We start from the raw sequence: 18,777 nt of genomic DNA on the forward strand, positions 1-18,777 counted from the left end.
AAGCTTTAAGCAAAATTAATGCTGAGAGCCGGATGGCTCCAAATTGGGGAGAAAATGAGGTAGTAAAAGCGTGGTTTTACAGACCTGCTTTGTTTCAAATCTTTTTCGTGGACTAGAAACTTGTGTGTTCTACAAAAACCTCCAAATGGCCCCTTCTCTGTGTGTTCCAGTTTAGTTTTGACATTATTTTCAGAAGACATAAGGTGAAGGTGTGTGGTATAGTAAGAAGGTGCCAAAAAAGGCTAGGGAGTTGCTGCATGTAAGTTGATTGAATGCTGCTTTGTCTGCTCACAGTTTTGAGGTTATACACAGAGGCTTGTAGGTCTGGCAGACTGAACATGAGGAGAATGTGTTATTGTGCTTCTTTTTTTTTCTCCCACTCTCATGTCTTCTCTCCTACTTGAGTACTGTAAATCTCTAAAGAATGGATGCGGCAGAAGTTCATGGCACAAATCCCTATACCCGCTTCTGATGACTTTACCAGAGAAAAGGAGGAAAGCAAAAATGGGGAGAACATGGAGATGGTAGTGGAGGGGTGCATGGGGGAACGGTGAAATGTGGAGGTTAAGAATGAAGAGGAGGAAGGCTGTAATGAGAGGAGCTGGAAGGAAAGTCGAGAAGCGAAAGAATGCGAGCCTGAGAGAGAATCTTGATTATAACGCGGGGAGCTGAGTAGAGACGGGCCGATTTGTTGAGTATTTACCAGGGTACTGATTGTTGTCCACATCTTGGCCTCCTCTCAGAGTGAATCCAAATCCAGGCAAACTGTCACTTGGGGCGTGGGCCGCCCTCAGCTCCTGGCTGAGCGTCATACCTTGTGTGGATATGTCTTTGTTGCCATTAAAGATCAATACTCTCCCTCCACGCTCCTCACCTCCGAACGGACAGCCCACTGCCACGTCTGAAGGATGACAACACACACACACACATATGCATGGTTTAGACATCAACAGGGTTAAAGTCCCTTTGAGACGGGAGCAGAGGAAATTATACAGGTACAAGGAAATGGAAAGAGGAAAGGAAAAGAGCTTGACCGTCATAAACTGAGCGATCATGGCAGCTAGGCCATTTACTTACGTCTTTTTTTGTTTGTTTTTCTACTTTTTTTTTACAAATTTATTTTTAATCTTGGCTCAGCTTTATCTATCCTTATCTCTATAAACACTGTTTATGTTATGCTCAGCATGGGAAATATTTGTTTAAATAGGAAATGGAACAAGGTACCAAGTCATGGAAACAGAGGAAAAGAATATTAACTCGTTTTCTTATCTGCTTAGGGTTATGGCAGGGATGGAGCCTATCTTAGCTGTCACTGGGTGAGAGGCCAGATGAAAACCGGAGCATAGCAGTTAACCTGGCTAAATGTAAACAAACCTGCCTCTCTAAATTGGAGTCATTACCACCGTATGCTTTAAACTTCTAAAACAGTGCATAAACAGCTTGTTGCATTTAGCGGTTAATGTCTTGGATGAAATATTGTACTCTAAGTGTAACGTGTAAAAAGTAGGTAGTTGTATTTTGTTACTCTGGAACATATTTTCTGATTTAACTCTCAAGAGGAAAGCAAATCAGCACATCATTCACCAAAATATTAACCTTTCCTTTAGAAATATCTTCAGACATGTAGATATATACACTCAGCCAATCGCAATGCATTTAGGTGTAGACATGGTCAAGACAATTTGCTGAAGTTCAGACTGAGAGTGATCAGAATGGAGAATAAAGGTGATTTAAGTGACTCTGAACATAGTATGGATGTTAGCACTGGTTAGGATGGTTGGCTGAGTATTTCAGAAAGTGCTGATATACTGAGATTTTCCCACACTCTGACATAAACATGCCTTGTTTATGTCAGAGGTGAGAGGAGAGTTGCCAGGCTACTTCGCTCTGATAGGAAGGAAACAGCAATTCAAATGCCCACTCGTTACAACCAAGGTATGCACAAGAGCATTTCTGAATGCACAGCATTTTGAACCTTGAAGCATATGGGCTACAGCAGCAGAAGACCACACCAGGTGCCACTTCCATCAGCTAAGAACAGGAAACTAAGGCTACAGTTAGCACGTTCACCAACACCGGACAATAGAAGACTGGAACAACGTCGCCTGGTCTGACGAGTCTCGATTTCCACTACAAAAACTGCTGTAAACAACATGAAAGCATAGACATGAAAGCATCTTGCCAAATCTCAATATAACACCTTTGGGATGTGGTGAAATGGCAGATTTGCACCACGTACTTGACAAATCTGCAGCAACTATGTGATACAATTATGTCAATATGGACCAAAACCTCTGAGGAATGTTTTAAGCAGACTGTCGAATTTATGCCATGAAGATTTAAGGTAGATCTGAAGGCAAAAAGAACCAACTCGGTACTAGCAAGGTGTGACTAATGAAGTAAGTATCTGTAAAGGAAAGGGGGATCTAAATGCAAAGAAAGAGATATAAGCATTCGGATACAGTAAGCTCCTGTGCAGATGAAGTAGAAGCAGATTTGAGTTTATTGTTTTACCTCTAAATTTCTGTGTCACACCATCCTGTATTAAAGTACCCATTAGCACTGTAGCTGTCCAAGCACCTCGAGATATCCTGTTTGTCTCCGGACCCCCCCTCTCTCAGTCTAAACAACTAGTTCCACATGAAGCAGATTGTGGGGTAGAGACGATAAATGCAACCATGTGTGTGTGCAAGTGTATATATGAGCCTGTGTGAGAGTCTGTATGTCTATGTGTGGGTATGTGTACATAACTGAATAGCTGAGTTAAGAAATTTTTTTTAAAAAGTCTTCACATAATGTGAAAGTCACTCATGGGCATTGCTCAACAACATCTCAGAATGTGCAGCAAAAAGAAGAGCATCAAGAACACCCACTGAACACCCACTGTGATCACTGAGACCAAAACTACAGAACTGTTTCTCAGACAAAAACAGCCCGACACTTTGTGAAAAATACTGACAGCGTTGGCCGATAAAAATGAAAAACAAAAGAAACCACATGGAAAATGAAATTAGCTAAATTGCAATGTGTTGACAGTTGACAGCAAGTAAAGCCACGGAGATGAGACAAAATGGGTATGGTTCCACTTTTAAGAAGAATCTTGGAAATGGAGTGATGATCATGATGTGGAAGAGCTCATCGGAGAGAAAGAAACTGGTCTGTTTCTGATTATACACGGACACATGAGGGCACAGGTATGGTCCACGGTTTGGGTTTGACATTAGCAAAGAAAAGCCGCTGAAAGCCTTGATCACAGTCCCTCCTTTGAGATTCTACACTATAATACTGAATAATGAAATCGTGCACAGACGTGGATGTGCACTCAATAGATTAACTCTCAGTAAGTACTTTGTCTCCATGGCACTTCAGGAGGCAGATCTTAGGTCACATCAGTGCCCCTCAGAGACCGTTGCACGCTAACAGAGAGCAGATGTTATTTACATTTCTAGTCTGAAAAACCATCAGTATTGATCCAGTGGTTATTGATCTAATGGTTAATGACTGTAAAGGCGTGGTAGGCTCATTAACACATGCTCTCCATAAATAAATAAAGGACAATTCAGCGGGATTGATGTGATGGGAGGCTTAGATGCGCCTTCATTCATTCAATTTTTTTATAGCTGCAATCAACAAGCCTTAGTTTTGCAGAACATTTGGGCTCCAGGCTACATGGTGTGCATTTGTGTGTGTGTGGCTGTATTTGTACAATCAATATGGGGATAAAACAAACACATCGAAGAGGAATGAACTCCAGGCTGCAGGACAAAAACTCCCAGATGATTTTTATCTCAGGGCACATCTGGTGAGCTAAAAATAACTCAGACACACATAGACACATGGCCTTTGGCGGATCGTCACAGGAAGACACCACTCACACGGACAACCTTTCATCACTACACTTCCTGATTGGCAGGAGAACTTTAGGTTTTCTCACACAGCAGCATCTGATAGCATTTCCTCAGCCAGTGACATAACCATGCAAACAGCACAGGAACAGAAAAAAAGATTTGTTCTTTTATCACGTTAACCTGAAAATATTGGCCCATAAAAGAAGGTTCATTCAGGTTTAGGAAAAATATAATCAAACAAATTTTCCCTTCTCCATATCTGTCCCCTTCTATAGCTCTACTTGTATCTTTTCATTTTTCTGATTAAGTTAATCCATGTCAATTTATCTTTTTTTCCCCTTTCTCCTTTACTTGGAAAGGCTCAGACCTACCATTGTATCCATCTTGGTTGACATCTCCTAGCGGTGCGATAGCTGTGCCGAAGCGTCCAAAAGTGTAGGTGCCGGTGAGAGCGACAGGTTCAGAAAAAGTGAGTGGAGCCAGCTGGAGGTACAGGTATACCCTGCCCACCTCCTTGGGTTTGCTCTCCGTCTCTCTTTCCATGAAAAGGGGTGCTCCAACCAGCACGTCATCTGTCCTGGGAGGGCAGGGTGAAGAATTAGTGATCATACATAGAATAGAAAGTGTAAGCATCTGGAGAGACCGAGATGTTTTCTACTTACTCATCTCCATTTAAGTCAGTTACAGCCACAGAGTAGCCAAAATAGGAGGCCATCTGATGGACAGACAAGGAAGGAAGGCTACAGCACTTTAACCAAACCCCGACAAAGCTGCATGACTTTCATCTAATACTAATTTCAAATACGCTGCTTCGTATATGTGATAGTCTGAGACTGTGATGTGTTGATGGCCCTACCTGTTCCCCTGTGAAGTTCTGGATGAACGTCATGTTGGTGGAGTTGATCATCGCCACCTAAAGCAAGCAGACATGACTAATAAGGCACCGAGCTTTGTCCCCCTAGTGTACGAGCAGTAAACACGGCGGAGCAGTCTGACAAACAGGCACATAAAGAATGTTGGAAAAAAGTCAGAAACCGCATAAAAAAACTGTTTTATTTAACCGAACACCCCCCCGCCCCCACCACCATCCTCTTTGTGCTTTTACCATTTTCCCCTCATCCCCCCCCCCCCCCCCCCCCTTTTAACCCTGGTTGCAGGGAGAGATGGAGGAAAGGGGGGGAAGGCTGAGAATTCCTTCATAAGAACTGAAATAACAACCACATGGAGGGAGCCGGAGGCAACACATACACACACATGCACAGACACACACACACCCTCACATGTGGAGGATACAAGCTGACCCAATCACACATGTCTCAGAGACGTACTAAAGAGGGATAGACTTATGAACACAGACGGATGAGGACGTGTAAAAAGAAATATTAAATCAACAACTTGAGATTTCATTTTCCTTTGCTGTCAGTTGTCAAATATGTTGCAGAGAGATTCTGATCAGGACTGACAGCTACTCCACTGTCAGGTCTACCTGCATCACTCCATCTACTGCACCAATTACCAGCTACATCCTCCTACTCTGTGGCATCCAGTCTGTACACCAAGGGACAGTCTTGCAGCAACTACAACGTCGGGATGAGGAACACACTGTCACAGGTCGTGTGTTTGTGTATTTGTGTGTCAAAGAGGGCTAGCGGGGTTACGTGGGGCCACTGGCCTTCATATGCAGCAGAAGCTGTGTGTCATTACGGAGGATTGACACAGTGAGCCCCGGGGACAAGTTCCCATACAAGAAAAAGAGGCAAACTAAAGTTTACTGGCATACGCGCAAACATAAGTAGATTTCTGTGTCAGCAGACAAATTTCAAAGACTTCATGTTGCATGTTTGTGTCTGAGTGCAGGTTTTTCACACATCTTCACAATAAAAGTTTACATGCAGATGGAATACAGATGCAAGACAAATTAAAGGAAACATCTGCATGAAATGTCTTATTAGGCTACCGAGCCGCCAATTATATCTAAGATATCTGTCGACAAGTCACTGGCACTCAACTGAATGAACATCACTCTTCTCGAAGATATTTCTTTGAAAAGTGTTTGGTCATGGTGGAGTAAAGCGTCAAAAATCCCACATATGCAATAAGTTGATTCAAGATCTGGTGACTGTGAAGGCTACAGCATATGATATTTCTTCTTATTCAAATATTTAACATACTTTAAATAAGCATCTATATTTGCTGGACTTCCCACCGTTTCATTTTTCTTTTGTCTCTCAGTTGGTTGTTTCTAAATGAAACTGCGATCTTCTAACTGGCTTGTCCGTCCATACTCACATATCCAAAGTTCTGCGCTCCTCTTGGGACTCCAGCTAACAGCTCTGGAAAACATAAAAATAAAGCAAAGAGTCAAATTGGTGCGAGAAAGATGCACAGCGGAAAAGACAGTGGGGGAAAAAGTGACAGAGGTTTGTCTCAAAAGCCTGAAACCCCCACCGACCTCACAGCCAAGTGTCGCAGAGAACAAAGTAAGTGATTGGATGCTCGGGCTCTGCGTGTGTATTGATTGATGAGTGCAGTGTTGTGAACTTAAAGTGACGATCTGAGGGTCCCACCCAGAGCGAGAAGACAGAGTCCCCACTTCCTGCCTTCTGGCTCTACTCAACAGGCTGAACCGCGGGCCTATTAACCAGTAATTCTCAGCTTCATCTTCACTCAGAGCTCCCAGTTACAACCAGTTCTCCAGTCTGAAGAGGGTTTAGGGAACAAGACCACAACAAACTTTGCACCACAACACAGTGCATCAGCAGGCATGTGTAACCTCTTTAGGCTCTCTTTAAGACTCTCTGACATGTGTTGCGCTTTAGGCGGTTCAGGGCCTTTGCAGGGTTGGTATGGGGGTATGTAAACACAAGGTTGTCCCGTAAAAATCCCACTAAATGCTGATTAGCAAAGCGACACTGGGGAGGGGGGGTGTATAAAGCTAACGTGAAACCGTGTGGTGACGCTGTTTAAAGAGGAAGTAAAAAAAATTGGTTTAAAAAGTGATGTGGTGACACTGTGGCTGGAAACATTTTGTTTTCTTTTAGTTTTGGTTGAAATTGTCCCGTTTGAAACACACACAAAGTTATGGCATCAAAAAGAACTTTAGCAGCACCTAAAGAGAAGCCACGATTATATACCAGAGTGTATCTACGCGGTACAATACTTAAAAAATGAAAGGATTTGTACATTTCTAGTACTCATAATGTTAGGTATTTTAGTACCATGGTAGCATTTACTGGATATTGTTTTATAGTGACATTATGCAGGAAAACTCTGTCATTCAATAAGGCCCCTTTGTTTTAGTTATTTTTCTCTTTGACCCAAGAATTGATGTGTGAGAATCACAGGCTGGTACAAGGTTGAAATACCACAGAGATCACTCCCTCAGCTACATTAGTTTCTTAATCTTTTAGACGCCTGTTGAAGGCCAAATGGTTTGTTTCAGATTTCACTAATGTAAGAACTCTTTGTTTTGTGCCTTGAAAATATGTCGCTGAGATAATCACAATTGTAGCTGAACTGATGCACTACACAAAGGATGCTTCTTCACCCAAGGGCAGGAAGACGCTGCCTTATCTTGGTCTGTACTGGTTTAAACTGATAATCTGCTGTCTCATGAATTTTACCCTCTATATAAACTGTTGTACTTGTGAATAAAGTTGAGTCACTTTGGGAAGACAATCTAAAGCAGTCTCTGTTTTCTTGTTCTCCCAAGCTGCTCCCGAGCTGCTCGTACTAACACGCTGAATGGCATGCTTGAATATTACTTGAGAATATATTTGACTGTGTTACAGACTAAGGGACATTCTCTGCTGATAGGTGAAGGTACATTCTCTGCTGATAGACGTCCACGCCTCGGAGGAAGCCGATCCACGGAGTAGGCCCTGGAAACCGTTTCCTTCACATAACTTCTATGAATTTATTCTGGCTCTAAAAAGCACACATTTGAAAAGCTGAAGATAAATTCAAAGGCACTTTTCCCCACCTGCAAATCCTTTATAAAACACAAATATGTGCATGCCTGAGCGCTTTTTCACCTAATATTTCAAATCCAGATGTGATTCTGGACCCACTCTAGACATGAAGAGGTTTGCAGAGTCTGCCAATAATCATTCTAATCACTCCAAATGGAGGACAGGAAAGCCCTTTATCAGTAGTCCTTGAAGTCCTGTCCACTCAGGGTCATGACCCAGACGTACAGAGACAGTTTTAATTACTGCCGCTAAGTTCAGACAAAGGCAAAGTCACACAGCTGTCCACTCTCTATCGCTCAGAGAAAGCGCAAACATGCAACGTTTTAGACGGCGCTGCAGGAGAGACTGCCGATGTTCTCAGGAGGTTCCTCGAATCTAATGAATTCTTGCATTTCTCACCTTGTTCTGAGTCTCCCGTAAACTCTCCCACTGCCACAGAGTAACCTACGGAGAAATCAGTTGCACATGTGGTTATAATTCATTTGCAGTTGTCTAATATTATCAATTGTGTTATGATTTGTTCATAAAGTTGGGTCCATAAGTATTCCGACATTTCCAGAGGCTCAAATGTAACAGGGAAAATGAACTAATTTAAAACATGAAGGTTTTTTAATACTTCAATGAAAATCGTTTGCAGTCAATGACTGCCTGAAGTACAGAATGAACCACACACTCTGTAGGGTTGAGATTATGTGACTGACTTGGCCACTGAAGAATATCCCATTTCTCTGCCATGACAAACTCCTGGGTCACTTTTGCACATTTTAGTATCCTCATCCAATCAGTTTCGCTGGATTTGTCTCAGAGCAGAGAGCACAGCCCCCACACCTCACATTTTATAATGATGCTTCTATCAGTGGTTATATCAATGAGCAATAGTGACCCACTTCCACTGGCAGCCATACATGCCCATAACATAGTATTGCCTCCACTATGTTTCACGGGTGATGTGGTAGGATTCTGATCATGAGCTGTTTCTCTCCTTCGTCTTGCTTTGAAAATGTTCAGCGTCTTTTAAATGTCATCTGACAGTCAAATCGGATCTTCTTGTCCTTGAGTGTAAAGAGTGGTTTGCACTATGTTGCAAAGCCTCTTGACTTTCCATCATGAAAGTCTTTTTTATTGCAAAGTATCAGAAATACACAATGTTTTTGCTTTAGTGATGTGTTTGAAGGGCTTTTTCTTAACCAAACAAAGAATCCTGCAGTATGTTTACCTCTGCGGTCATTCAAGCCTCAAGGTGTTGCTGAGCTGACCAGTGCACTCCTTTTTAAGAATGTACCAGACTGTGGATTTGGCCACTCTCTTAGGGCGTTTGCTATCTGTTTGATAGGTTTATTTTCCTTTTTAGACGAATGATGGCCTCCTTTACTTGTATCTCTTTGGACCTCATATTAAGAGTTTCATTGAAAAGATAAAAAAGAAAGCTTAACAATTTGCGTTTAATTTCTGTTTAACTTAAAATGATGTGAGAACAACCTCACCTGCTTGTCAGTCAGCTGTCCAGCTACATTTGAGCCTCTGCAAATGGGGGACTGTGTATAAAAATGGCCGTAACTCTTAAAGAATGAATAGTAAACTTTTGTTAAACCCCTGGAATTAAAGCTGAAACTCTAAACTTTAATTAAATCTTGATTGTTTGATTTAAAAATCCACTTTGGTGGTGTACAGAGGCAACAATTACAAAAACTGTCTAAATAATTATAGACCTGAATGTAAGTTTGGGTGTGTGTTTGTTAATGCATGTTACCAAGGTAGCTGTCGTCGTGTGTGTCTTCAGCAGCTCTTGTGTGTTTCTCTCCTGAAACCTGTCTCAGCACTGCCTTTAACGAATAGCCATTCAGTATCTCGGCTATCCCTGCTGTCATCACCTGACCTGCAAACACACACACACACACACACACGGATGGAGAAAAACAATCAATCTGAAAGCCACATCTGTTTATAGGCAGCGGTTTAAGCTCAGACTCCGTGTAGGGAGCCCTGCTGTCCACTGTTGCAGATAACTGCTGGAGCTGGACGGCTCGCTCCACATGAAAGACACAGACAGCGCACAATCCTCTCAGAGGCAGAAACACTTACACATCTTAGTTCTTGCAGAACAAAAAGCTGATACGTTTGGCCAATACGCCTTTAAAAACTCCCAAGAAGAATGCTGCCCTCTCCATCACAAGGTTTCTGAATTATAGGTGTGCGCACACAAACAACACCCTTCCTCTGCTGTAGAACAAGAGGTCAGACAAACAAATGATTTTATCTCTGGCCGCCTTCAGCCTTCCATAAATCCTCCTTAATGTGTGTGTACTGATGGGGAGGGAAATGTGCCCTCTTAACCCTCCCCTCAGCTCCTCTCGCAGCCCTTCATCCTCCCTCTCTCACACACTGTGCCGGCTTTATCTCATATCACCGTGTCGACTCATTATTAAACTACAACCTGATTGAGGAGATAAACTGTTAACAGAGATGCATAAATCAGTGCTGCTAATTTCGAGTTATTTTTCACTCAGCGATAACAAGGCTTTATGTGAGTTTGTTGGAGGATGAATCAAGCTGAAGGCTGAAGATAATTGTTGTATATTAGAGGCCATAAAATCCAGGCTGAGTGCTTTTATAAACATTTGGAGGAAGTGTTTTAACTGGAGGCAGGCTGCCGTGCCAGTGCTGAGGGCACGGCGAGAGAGAGAGAGCAGTCCATTAGGGTGTGTATGATGTCTGTCTAGTGCAGTCCTTTATGCCACAGCATTCATTATTTAACAATAAGTAATCATTGTAACTCTGAATAAAAAAATGAATCTATTTCCTTTCTCTCTTTTTTGAAAAACACATTATGTCTTACGTAATTCTTTTTTTTTAAGCTGCTGATGTGCCTCAGAGGTCAAAGATCATTAGGTTACAAAGAAAGCAAAGAGAAATGAGTTTGTTCAAGTGATGAATAATTGTGTCCTTTCTCCTTGCAAGCAGCTGCACAATGTTGGATAACACACACACACACACGCTGTAACACCTGGAGCAGGGGGAGTACCGCTACACTTCCCCAGCTTAACTATGACACACTCAAGCTGTGTCTACACCTATTAAGACACTTCATCCCTCTGCTTAGACTACCCATGCATATCCAGCAATCTGACTGACCTCAGCTCTGACTTTATCAAGGAGATAAATCGTTCTGCTTCTTTGCTCTGTGTCTGACTCTCATCAACATACTCCATCACTTCTCTCTCTGTCATCTCCATCGCCGGGCTCTATCACTCAGGCCGTCCTGTCTGCTCTCTCTCTCTGCCACCCCTTTCCTTTGTCCTTCTCAACCCTGCTGCCTCGGCTTGAGGTTCTTCCTCTCCCCTCAGAGCTCCCCAAGCTCCTCTGAGGAGCAGAGGGGCAGGTCCTCCACTCCATTACCCCCTGATCAGCTCATTACAGAGCCCAAACACCAACTTCCTGTTACACCGTTTCAGACAGAGCGACGCATTAAGTAAAAAAAAAAAAAGGAGGAAAGGAAAAGCGAATATAAAAGGGTTGCAGAGAAAGGGACGCATTTTTTTTCCACCTTCGCTTCGGTAAGATTTGGAAAGTGTGTCCAGTGTGCATATGTGTGTAGGTGGGCTGTCCCGACTGCTAAACTCATCTCCATTCTTTTCTCTGATTTGAACACTGTCCCACTGATGAAATCACTGCAAGAGAGAGAGCAAACAAAGGTTTACACACTGCTGTTTCAGTTACCTTGCCAGTAAAAGCTTCCAGGTCCTCCTACCACCAGCTTTCCTTCCTGGAATAAATACAATTAAGTAGGCTTAGTCATATTGGAGGAATTGTTATTAAATAAATTGTGCAAGTGTGACTAGAGGTTTATAAAATGTGTATAGCTGTGTGAATGTGCCCATATGATTCCCGCTGCCTTCTGACATCTTGAAGAGAATGACAGCTTCCTGTACGTAAGGAGGGTAAGGCCGGACCATGAGTGAAAGGTCAAGGTTCATACTGACTATACAGTGAAAGAATGCGTGTGTATATGTTAGTGTGTTTATGTGTGCCTGGTCTATTGTGTTACGAGGCGATGGGTCACATCGGGCGTGGAGGCTTCTCTAGGGACAAATGCTCTCTGATCTTCCCATTGCCCATAAATTTTGATGGGAGTCTTCTCTGCGTGAACTCTGAGAAGCGACAAATTGTGTGCAGGAGGTTTTTGGGTAATAAAGGGTAACTGCCGCTCCAGTCTATACCTTGGTGAAATCCACACTGAAACCAGCCTGGCAGAATCCCTGTCCCTCTGGGTCTGGATCATCTGCAAGCAACATGAACACACATGCAAAAACTGAAACAACAGAAGCGCTCAAAGGAATATCTTACTTATTTTAGGGCAGTACTTTTGGCTTGCACATAGAAACTACCTGAGATTGAAGAGAGAGCGAGAGGGCAATTAGGTCTCACCCACACAGGAGGGAAGAACAGTTCATGGTTCTCCACTGACTTTCTTAAGCACAAAGGGGCCTCGTCATCAAGTTTGCAAGAAAAATACTGATAAATGCATGTGGAGTGGGACGCACGCAGACCTACACACAGTGCAGCTCTAGTAGGAGTGTTTTTTGGGTTTTTTGAACAAACCGCATTTTACCGTCTCATTGGGAATAATGCAGGGCACAAGTCTTCACAGGGATTAAGTAGAATTAAAAAAGAGGGAATTTGTGATTCTGCTGTATTAATGTTGAATGGTCTGACAAAATTCCAACAATGCAACAATTAATTGGTACTTTTTTTTGTCTTGAGACAATTTCCTGGTATTCAACTGTGCCAAAATCATAGCTTTTAATAGATGAAACCATGTAACTACAACCTACTGTCAAAATAAATATTTAGATAATTAAGATAATCAAGCACTTACGGCATACATAAAAATGTAAAACCACTGATGTGTGTGTTTCTGTTTAAATTACTTCATCTAACAGCGCATGAACACACAAAACATGTGCCAATCATAAATTGTTCTCCATCTCAGTGGCCCCCTGGAGTGACCTTTAATGATGCGGAACTACACAAGCGCACTTATAAACAATGTGTTACAGCCTAACACATTGTTTATAAGTGCGCTTGAATGGTTGCACATACATGTTAAGATAAAGAAAACTAAAAAGAAAAAGCTTAGAAACACGACGCAGAAATACTTCCCCTGTAAAACAGGGCACAGTCGTTCCCTCCTCAGGAAGAGCTGAGTTTACGGCTTTGAACCAACGACCAGAGGGAGCACAAGTATGAATGTCTGTGTATGTGTGGACAACAAAGGCTAGGTTTTCTCTGCTGTTTATGATGTGCCACCTGATAGCCTTCATTTCTCCTTATCAAATTTTAATGCCGGCTCATATCGCTGCACAGGGGGAGAGAGATCACAGGAAGGAAGTGAGAATGAAAAAAAGAAAATCCCATAAATTCCATTTACAGAACTGATGACAGAAAGAAGAGGGCCACAGAGAGAGTCTGATAAACTGTTAGTGACGGATATATTTTCAGGTTACTGTGGCAACTTGTAAAACATCAGAGAAAGTGATTTATTCTGGAAGCACAATTCCATACCTTCCCTACCCGGACCTCGCCACGCACACGGTTTTTGTTTTGTTCGTCTGGGTTTTCAGATATCTTTGTAATCCTGACTGTGATGGTCACGGGAGAGAAACTGAGGATTATTCTTGCTCCGAGCAGCTCATTTTATATACGTGCTGGAAATCTCAGGCATATATCTCAAAACCAAAACTAAACCAAATGCTATCTGTAGGTGCAACAACATCACAGATGATGAATGCAAGTTTTTATGAAATTTTAGTGAACATCAGCTTTTTCCTGTCCACTAAAATGAAAAATATGCACTTTGTATACGTCATGTGATATCGTGGTGTCTTACTGGTCGACGCGACGTGGTTAATTTTCTGTTTATCCTGATAGCAGAGGCAGAAAACAAAGGGAGGAGAGGATGAAAGGAGCAACAGGTTGATGGAAACATTTCCAGACAGGGCTGCAGAGTGACTCACTGGTCCTGCATGGCGAGTACTCTGCGTAGGCGCTGAAGTTCTGGACGGCTACATAACAGGTCCCGACTGGGTCTTTCTCCCCACTCATCTTCACTGTCCGCCAGTGGTACAGAGGAGCGCATGCCTGCCCAATGAAAAAAACCCCACTTTGATTCCGGTTTTAAAAACAAATGACGGCCATAGTTAGTTTTGTTTATTATCCATTTGGAAGTTCCCTTTCTGTCAGTGCAACTGCCAGATAAATACAACCACAACAGAAAGGACATTACAGTTACAGGAAATACATTTAAGAACAAAGTGCTCTGCAGCAGCGTCGCAACAATACACAAAAAACCAAAAACTGTGTGACACCGCGCGAGTGCCAAACTCCTCAAATCACCTGGATTTGTTTAACAGTTATGTTGGAAGGTATGATGGAGAAATTGGCCACAGGAAGTCTGCAAAGGCGGTGTCTTGTACTCCCACCCTGATGGTGACAATTTCTTTTCACCAGACAGAGTGTGATATATTTCTGAGGAATGCTTGCTCTTACGCCATTACATGGAACTTTGTCATTTCCATTTATGAAAAAATCTTGCAGCTTTTGCATGAAATTGTAGTGCCCTTGTACCTGAATCCCCTGACACCAGTTAATCACCCTAGATATTCTTATTAACTTACGACTTATTATAATATGGTCACCATGAAGAGCTACTTGCTGGTGCGCCTTCCCTCTTGATCTGAAATCAGTTAAGATTTCATCAGTTTTCTTTAGAAAAGAGGGGAATGTAGGGGGAAAATCTGTGTGGGATAAGTTAAACGATTCAGATAATATCTGACTTTATTTCCACTCACCACCACTTTGCCTCTGTGTGCTCTGACCGATGCTCCAAACCACTGGTGCGACTTAAACTCCAGAGGCTCTCTGGTACCATTTACCTTAATCATTCTGTTATCTGGAGAGAGAAAAAAAATAAAGACATAAAGGGTATCGTAAGAGTACAGAAAAGATATAATGTATAATGGATGGCAGTAAAAGCGGTATTGAGATATTGACCATTGAGGCTGCCTGTAGCTCTGCTTGTGAGCACAGAAAACATTTGCCCTAGATACAATAAAGAACAAACAGCAACATCATAAACAGACCAATAACACACATCAGAACAACATCTGTCCCCCACAAACAGACATTTGTCGAACTACAGAGACTTCGTTTTTAAGTTAAAGCTCATAAAAAATAACAAGACTTAAGAGACTCATTCTGACCCTACACAGATACATAGCGCCCCCACCCCCTCCCCACAAAGCGCACATGGACATGGTTCCCCATTGAGATTACAATTATGTGTCGACTTGGCGTTTAGTGTGTGTACATGTTTGTTTTCGCTCTGTTGTAGGTAGTTTTCAGTGTTAATAAAGTCCAACCATGCAGTGCAGACCTCTCTTCATTAAACACCTTCTTTTAGCAAGCACACACTAAAATTACAGACAACCAGATGTACAGTACAAGTTTGCCAGCTAAAGTCAAGATTGATTTTAGATTATATATAATGTAGATTATATATAATGTAGATTATATATATATATATATATGAGAGTGTGTGTGTGTGTGTGTGTGTATTTTTAAAAAGGATTGTAATCATTAACATTGCAGTGTTGGCAATACAGGTTCAATTAAGTATCAGTGCCACTTTTATTCCCAAAGCCTGAGTAATAGTGGATGAGGGTATTGAATGATTAACTTCACAGCATAAAACCACGATCGGGTTATGCGAGGTGTTGCTTTCAGATGTGCATGTATTTTGTGCGATTGTGAACATTAGCTACATCTCTTCTTGGAAAAGGAAAATAGAATTTCAAAAATATTCATCATTTTTAAGTGTTTCTAAATGAAAACATCATTTTTCTGGTAAACTGAGTAGCAATGCATCAGCAGAGCAGACGTGAAGCAGTGGAGTATTCAGCTTTACTTTCCAGACTTCTTAACTCACACGGACATCCAATCGATCATTAATCTGTGATAGCATATCATCCCCTCTCCTGTTCACTTCACTTCACTGGCATGACTTGACACATCTGCATAATGTCACTGAAACCATGCACACGCATAATCAGACGCACGTGAAGTTGATATATGGACATTAACCAGTCAAGTGCACACAGATGCTCAGCACTCTGCTCCGGATACTTTGTACAGTGTGCATCAGTGTGTGTATGCATGTGCCTCCTACCTAGTCTGGTTTATACCTGTAAGAATGGGTCTGCTGTAACTCTAGAAATATCCACAGTGGCCACGGTCATCAATCAACTTGTGCATAAACCCCCCATTGTAGTGGAAAGATGCACACATGACTTCACACACAAATTTGTTCCACTAAGTTTATGCCTCTGTCCCTCAAACCTGAAATTAACCCCCAAAACACTTCAAATTAAAACTAAACCCCCCTCGGTGAAAAATAACTGTAATTAACTTTAGAGAAAACAAAACATCTCAGTCTTTATCTTCATGGAGCCTTGCTGTAGTTCAGGCAGAACACTGAAGCAGTGCTTTTATCAGCTGATCAGCTATCAGCAGTTGCATTTCCGCATCAGCTGCTTGTTGATAAATTATCCAGTCATAGTCACACTGTGGTATAATAATATGACAGATATACGATCTCTGCAGCAGTATGGCTTCCAACTGCAGCTTCATCTTCAAAGGTTTTTTCTTATGGATTGAAGGTTTTTATGTTAATTCAGTTACAATTTGCTGTTTATATATATGTACATCTTTCTCTGGATCCTGTTGGATATGTTAGATCTGCCCATAACACTACAAGAGAGTAGAGTTACTCCTATCACTGCACTGATAAGCCAGTTGCTTCACCACTTCACTTTTTGTGGTCATCACAAAGATGTTAGAAGTCCTTGTAATAGGTGAGAGAGAGAGAGAGAGAGAGAGAGAGAGAGAGAGAGAGAGAGAGAGAGAGAGAGAGAGAGAGAGAGAGAAGGACAGACTGATGGAGGGGAGGGAAAGGAGACGGTTACATTTTCAAGATCTAATAAAAAGCAGACCTCGCCCAATCCCCCTTTCTTCCGAAGGGAAACTAAATTCCCATGTGCATTCAGTTTACCCCCTCCTCTCTCTCTCCCTCTTTCTCTCTCTCTCACACACACACACATGCCAACTCAGATAGAGAAGCGTGTGTCAGAAACATTAGACCCACCAACAAAAGTTGATTGGACACCACTGTTGATAATATACTGGATACCATAATCAACATGATGAAGAAATCCACCAGCAAACCTGCCATACTTTTTTTTCCTTTTTTTTATTGTTACAGGAAGCTGATGAGACCCACATGTCTCATCTCTCTCTCTTTTCATCCAATAACACTTGCGCCAACTTAAACAGACACACACAGGTCATAAAACAGTGGTTTCAATTCCAGTAACATCTGGGGCCACCTATGATTCTAAAAGGAATTATTACAAGTGAAATAAATGATGGTTCAATTTCATCTCTGGTATTAAATAAAACACTTATATGAGAACTCATGAAACAATGACTGTGACAGGTTCACGGTTTGTCCAGCTCAAACGGGTAATCCTTTCTATTTACTGCAAAGAAACCAGCAGTCTACCTCATGTTTATTCAGGTCAGTGAGAAAGACAGAGAGAAAACAGGCTTCAGGTAACTCACTGGAGTTGTCAAAGGGTATCTGTCTGCAGCTCTCAGGCAGCCCAGGCCAGGGGCAGTAATAAACGGCTCCAGCCTCTACGATGCCGGGCTGGGAGGTGTTGGCTTTGGGAGCCCCAACCAGCACACTGATCCTAATAGGCAAAAGAAAAACCAAGACATATGCAAGACAATGTACTCTTCAAACAATGCATAAACTCTCATACATGGCAGGTCCTTTTACTCTGTTTTCCTTAATCTGTCAGAGGTAAGACAGATAATGACGCTCATGGATTTTCATTATTCCCCCCATCACTCTTTTTCTTTATTATTTTATTAGTATTAGTGTTAGGCAATGTGTTGAATTTGTACAGGTACAGTTTAAGAAGAACTTCTGCAGGACAGCTTCAGCCCTGATGTTGCCACTCACGTGTTGCTGTCGGCGGTAGCTTGGTAGAAGTCCACAGCATAACCGAAGTAACTTCCATCGGGTCCCCTATAAACTGTGGGATGCTCTGCGTAAAAGTTAAACCCCCAAACTCCGTTTAGCGCCGACGAGAGCACGGACAGAACACCCAGAATACACATCCCAGCATATGAAACACCGTCCCATCCACGCTCCATCCCAAGGAACAGCAAGCTTCCCACTATTCCCAAAAAGTGAGACAGGGGGTGAGAGAGATTCCAAGATGCAGGTGAAGTTTGCTCGCACAGTCCAGAGTTTAAGCCCGCCAACTCTCCCTGCTCCCGGTTTCCTTCATGCACTCTGCTGCGCTCGCCCAGAACTGACTCTTGACACCCTGAAACCACCAGTCTGCCCAGAGCCTCCACACTACACAGCCGCGCCCCCGCCTTCCGCACAAAACTTTACCCCCCACACATGACAAGGCAACCCCCCCCCCCCCCCCCCCCCAAAAAAAAAAAAACAAACCCACATCTGAGCGCGCAGAAGAGACTGGCGCGTCACCGCTCCCTTTATAGTACAGGAGCTTTTCTAAGACATCCCGAAACAATAACTAATATTAAACACTGGGCCGAGCACGCGCAGATATGGCCAGTGCGCACGCAAACGCAAAGAGACTGGTAAATTAAAGCACATTAGAGCCTACTTTTACGGGCTAACCATGCCGTTAAACAGGGCTGCGTTTCCTTCCGTGGAGAATAATCACTTGTAATTATGTCAGTAATTATTATGTCGACTTGCAGGGGAAAAAGAAAAGAAAAATCGAGGTATGTGCTAGTTTTGTTAGGCTTGCATATCTTAGAAAAAACACCCCCCTTCAAAAAAAACTTTTGAAGAGGTGACA

At 42.4% G+C, this 18,777-nt stretch overlaps 1 protein-coding gene across 1 annotated transcript in view; it reads right to left on the reverse strand.

Annotated features, from left to right (window-relative positions):
• itga8 (integrin, alpha 8) overlaps positions 1 to 18,293 on the reverse strand; it is a 43,745-nt gene extending 25,452 nt beyond the window's left edge. The window contains exons 1-13 of the mRNA XM_080897318.1: positions 17,901 to 18,293; positions 17,495 to 17,625; positions 14,668 to 14,768; positions 13,834 to 13,957; positions 12,037 to 12,098; positions 11,537 to 11,582; positions 9,570 to 9,695; positions 8,219 to 8,263; positions 6,138 to 6,181; positions 4,705 to 4,761; positions 4,511 to 4,563; positions 4,220 to 4,425; positions 704 to 901 (exon numbers count right to left, since the gene is read on the reverse strand). Coding sequence (XP_080753444.1) covers positions 704 to 901; positions 4,220 to 4,425; positions 4,511 to 4,563; positions 4,705 to 4,761; positions 6,138 to 6,181; positions 8,219 to 8,263; positions 9,570 to 9,695; positions 11,537 to 11,582; positions 12,037 to 12,098; positions 13,834 to 13,957; positions 14,668 to 14,768; positions 17,495 to 17,625; positions 17,901 to 18,094 — 1,387 coding nt within the window. The 5' untranslated portion in view covers positions 18,095 to 18,293. The remainder of the gene's footprint in view (positions 1 to 703; positions 902 to 4,219; positions 4,426 to 4,510; positions 4,564 to 4,704; positions 4,762 to 6,137; positions 6,182 to 8,218; positions 8,264 to 9,569; positions 9,696 to 11,536; positions 11,583 to 12,036; positions 12,099 to 13,833; positions 13,958 to 14,667; positions 14,769 to 17,494; positions 17,626 to 17,900) is intronic.
• Positions 18,294 to 18,777: the final 484 nt, after the last annotated feature.

The sequence above is a fragment of the Rhamphochromis sp. 'chilingali' genome (genome assembly GCF_963969265.1).
Source record: "Rhamphochromis sp. 'chilingali' genome assembly, chromosome: 11".
NCBI classification, from domain to species: domain Eukaryota; kingdom Metazoa; phylum Chordata; class Actinopteri; order Cichliformes; family Cichlidae; genus Rhamphochromis; species Rhamphochromis sp. 'chilingali'.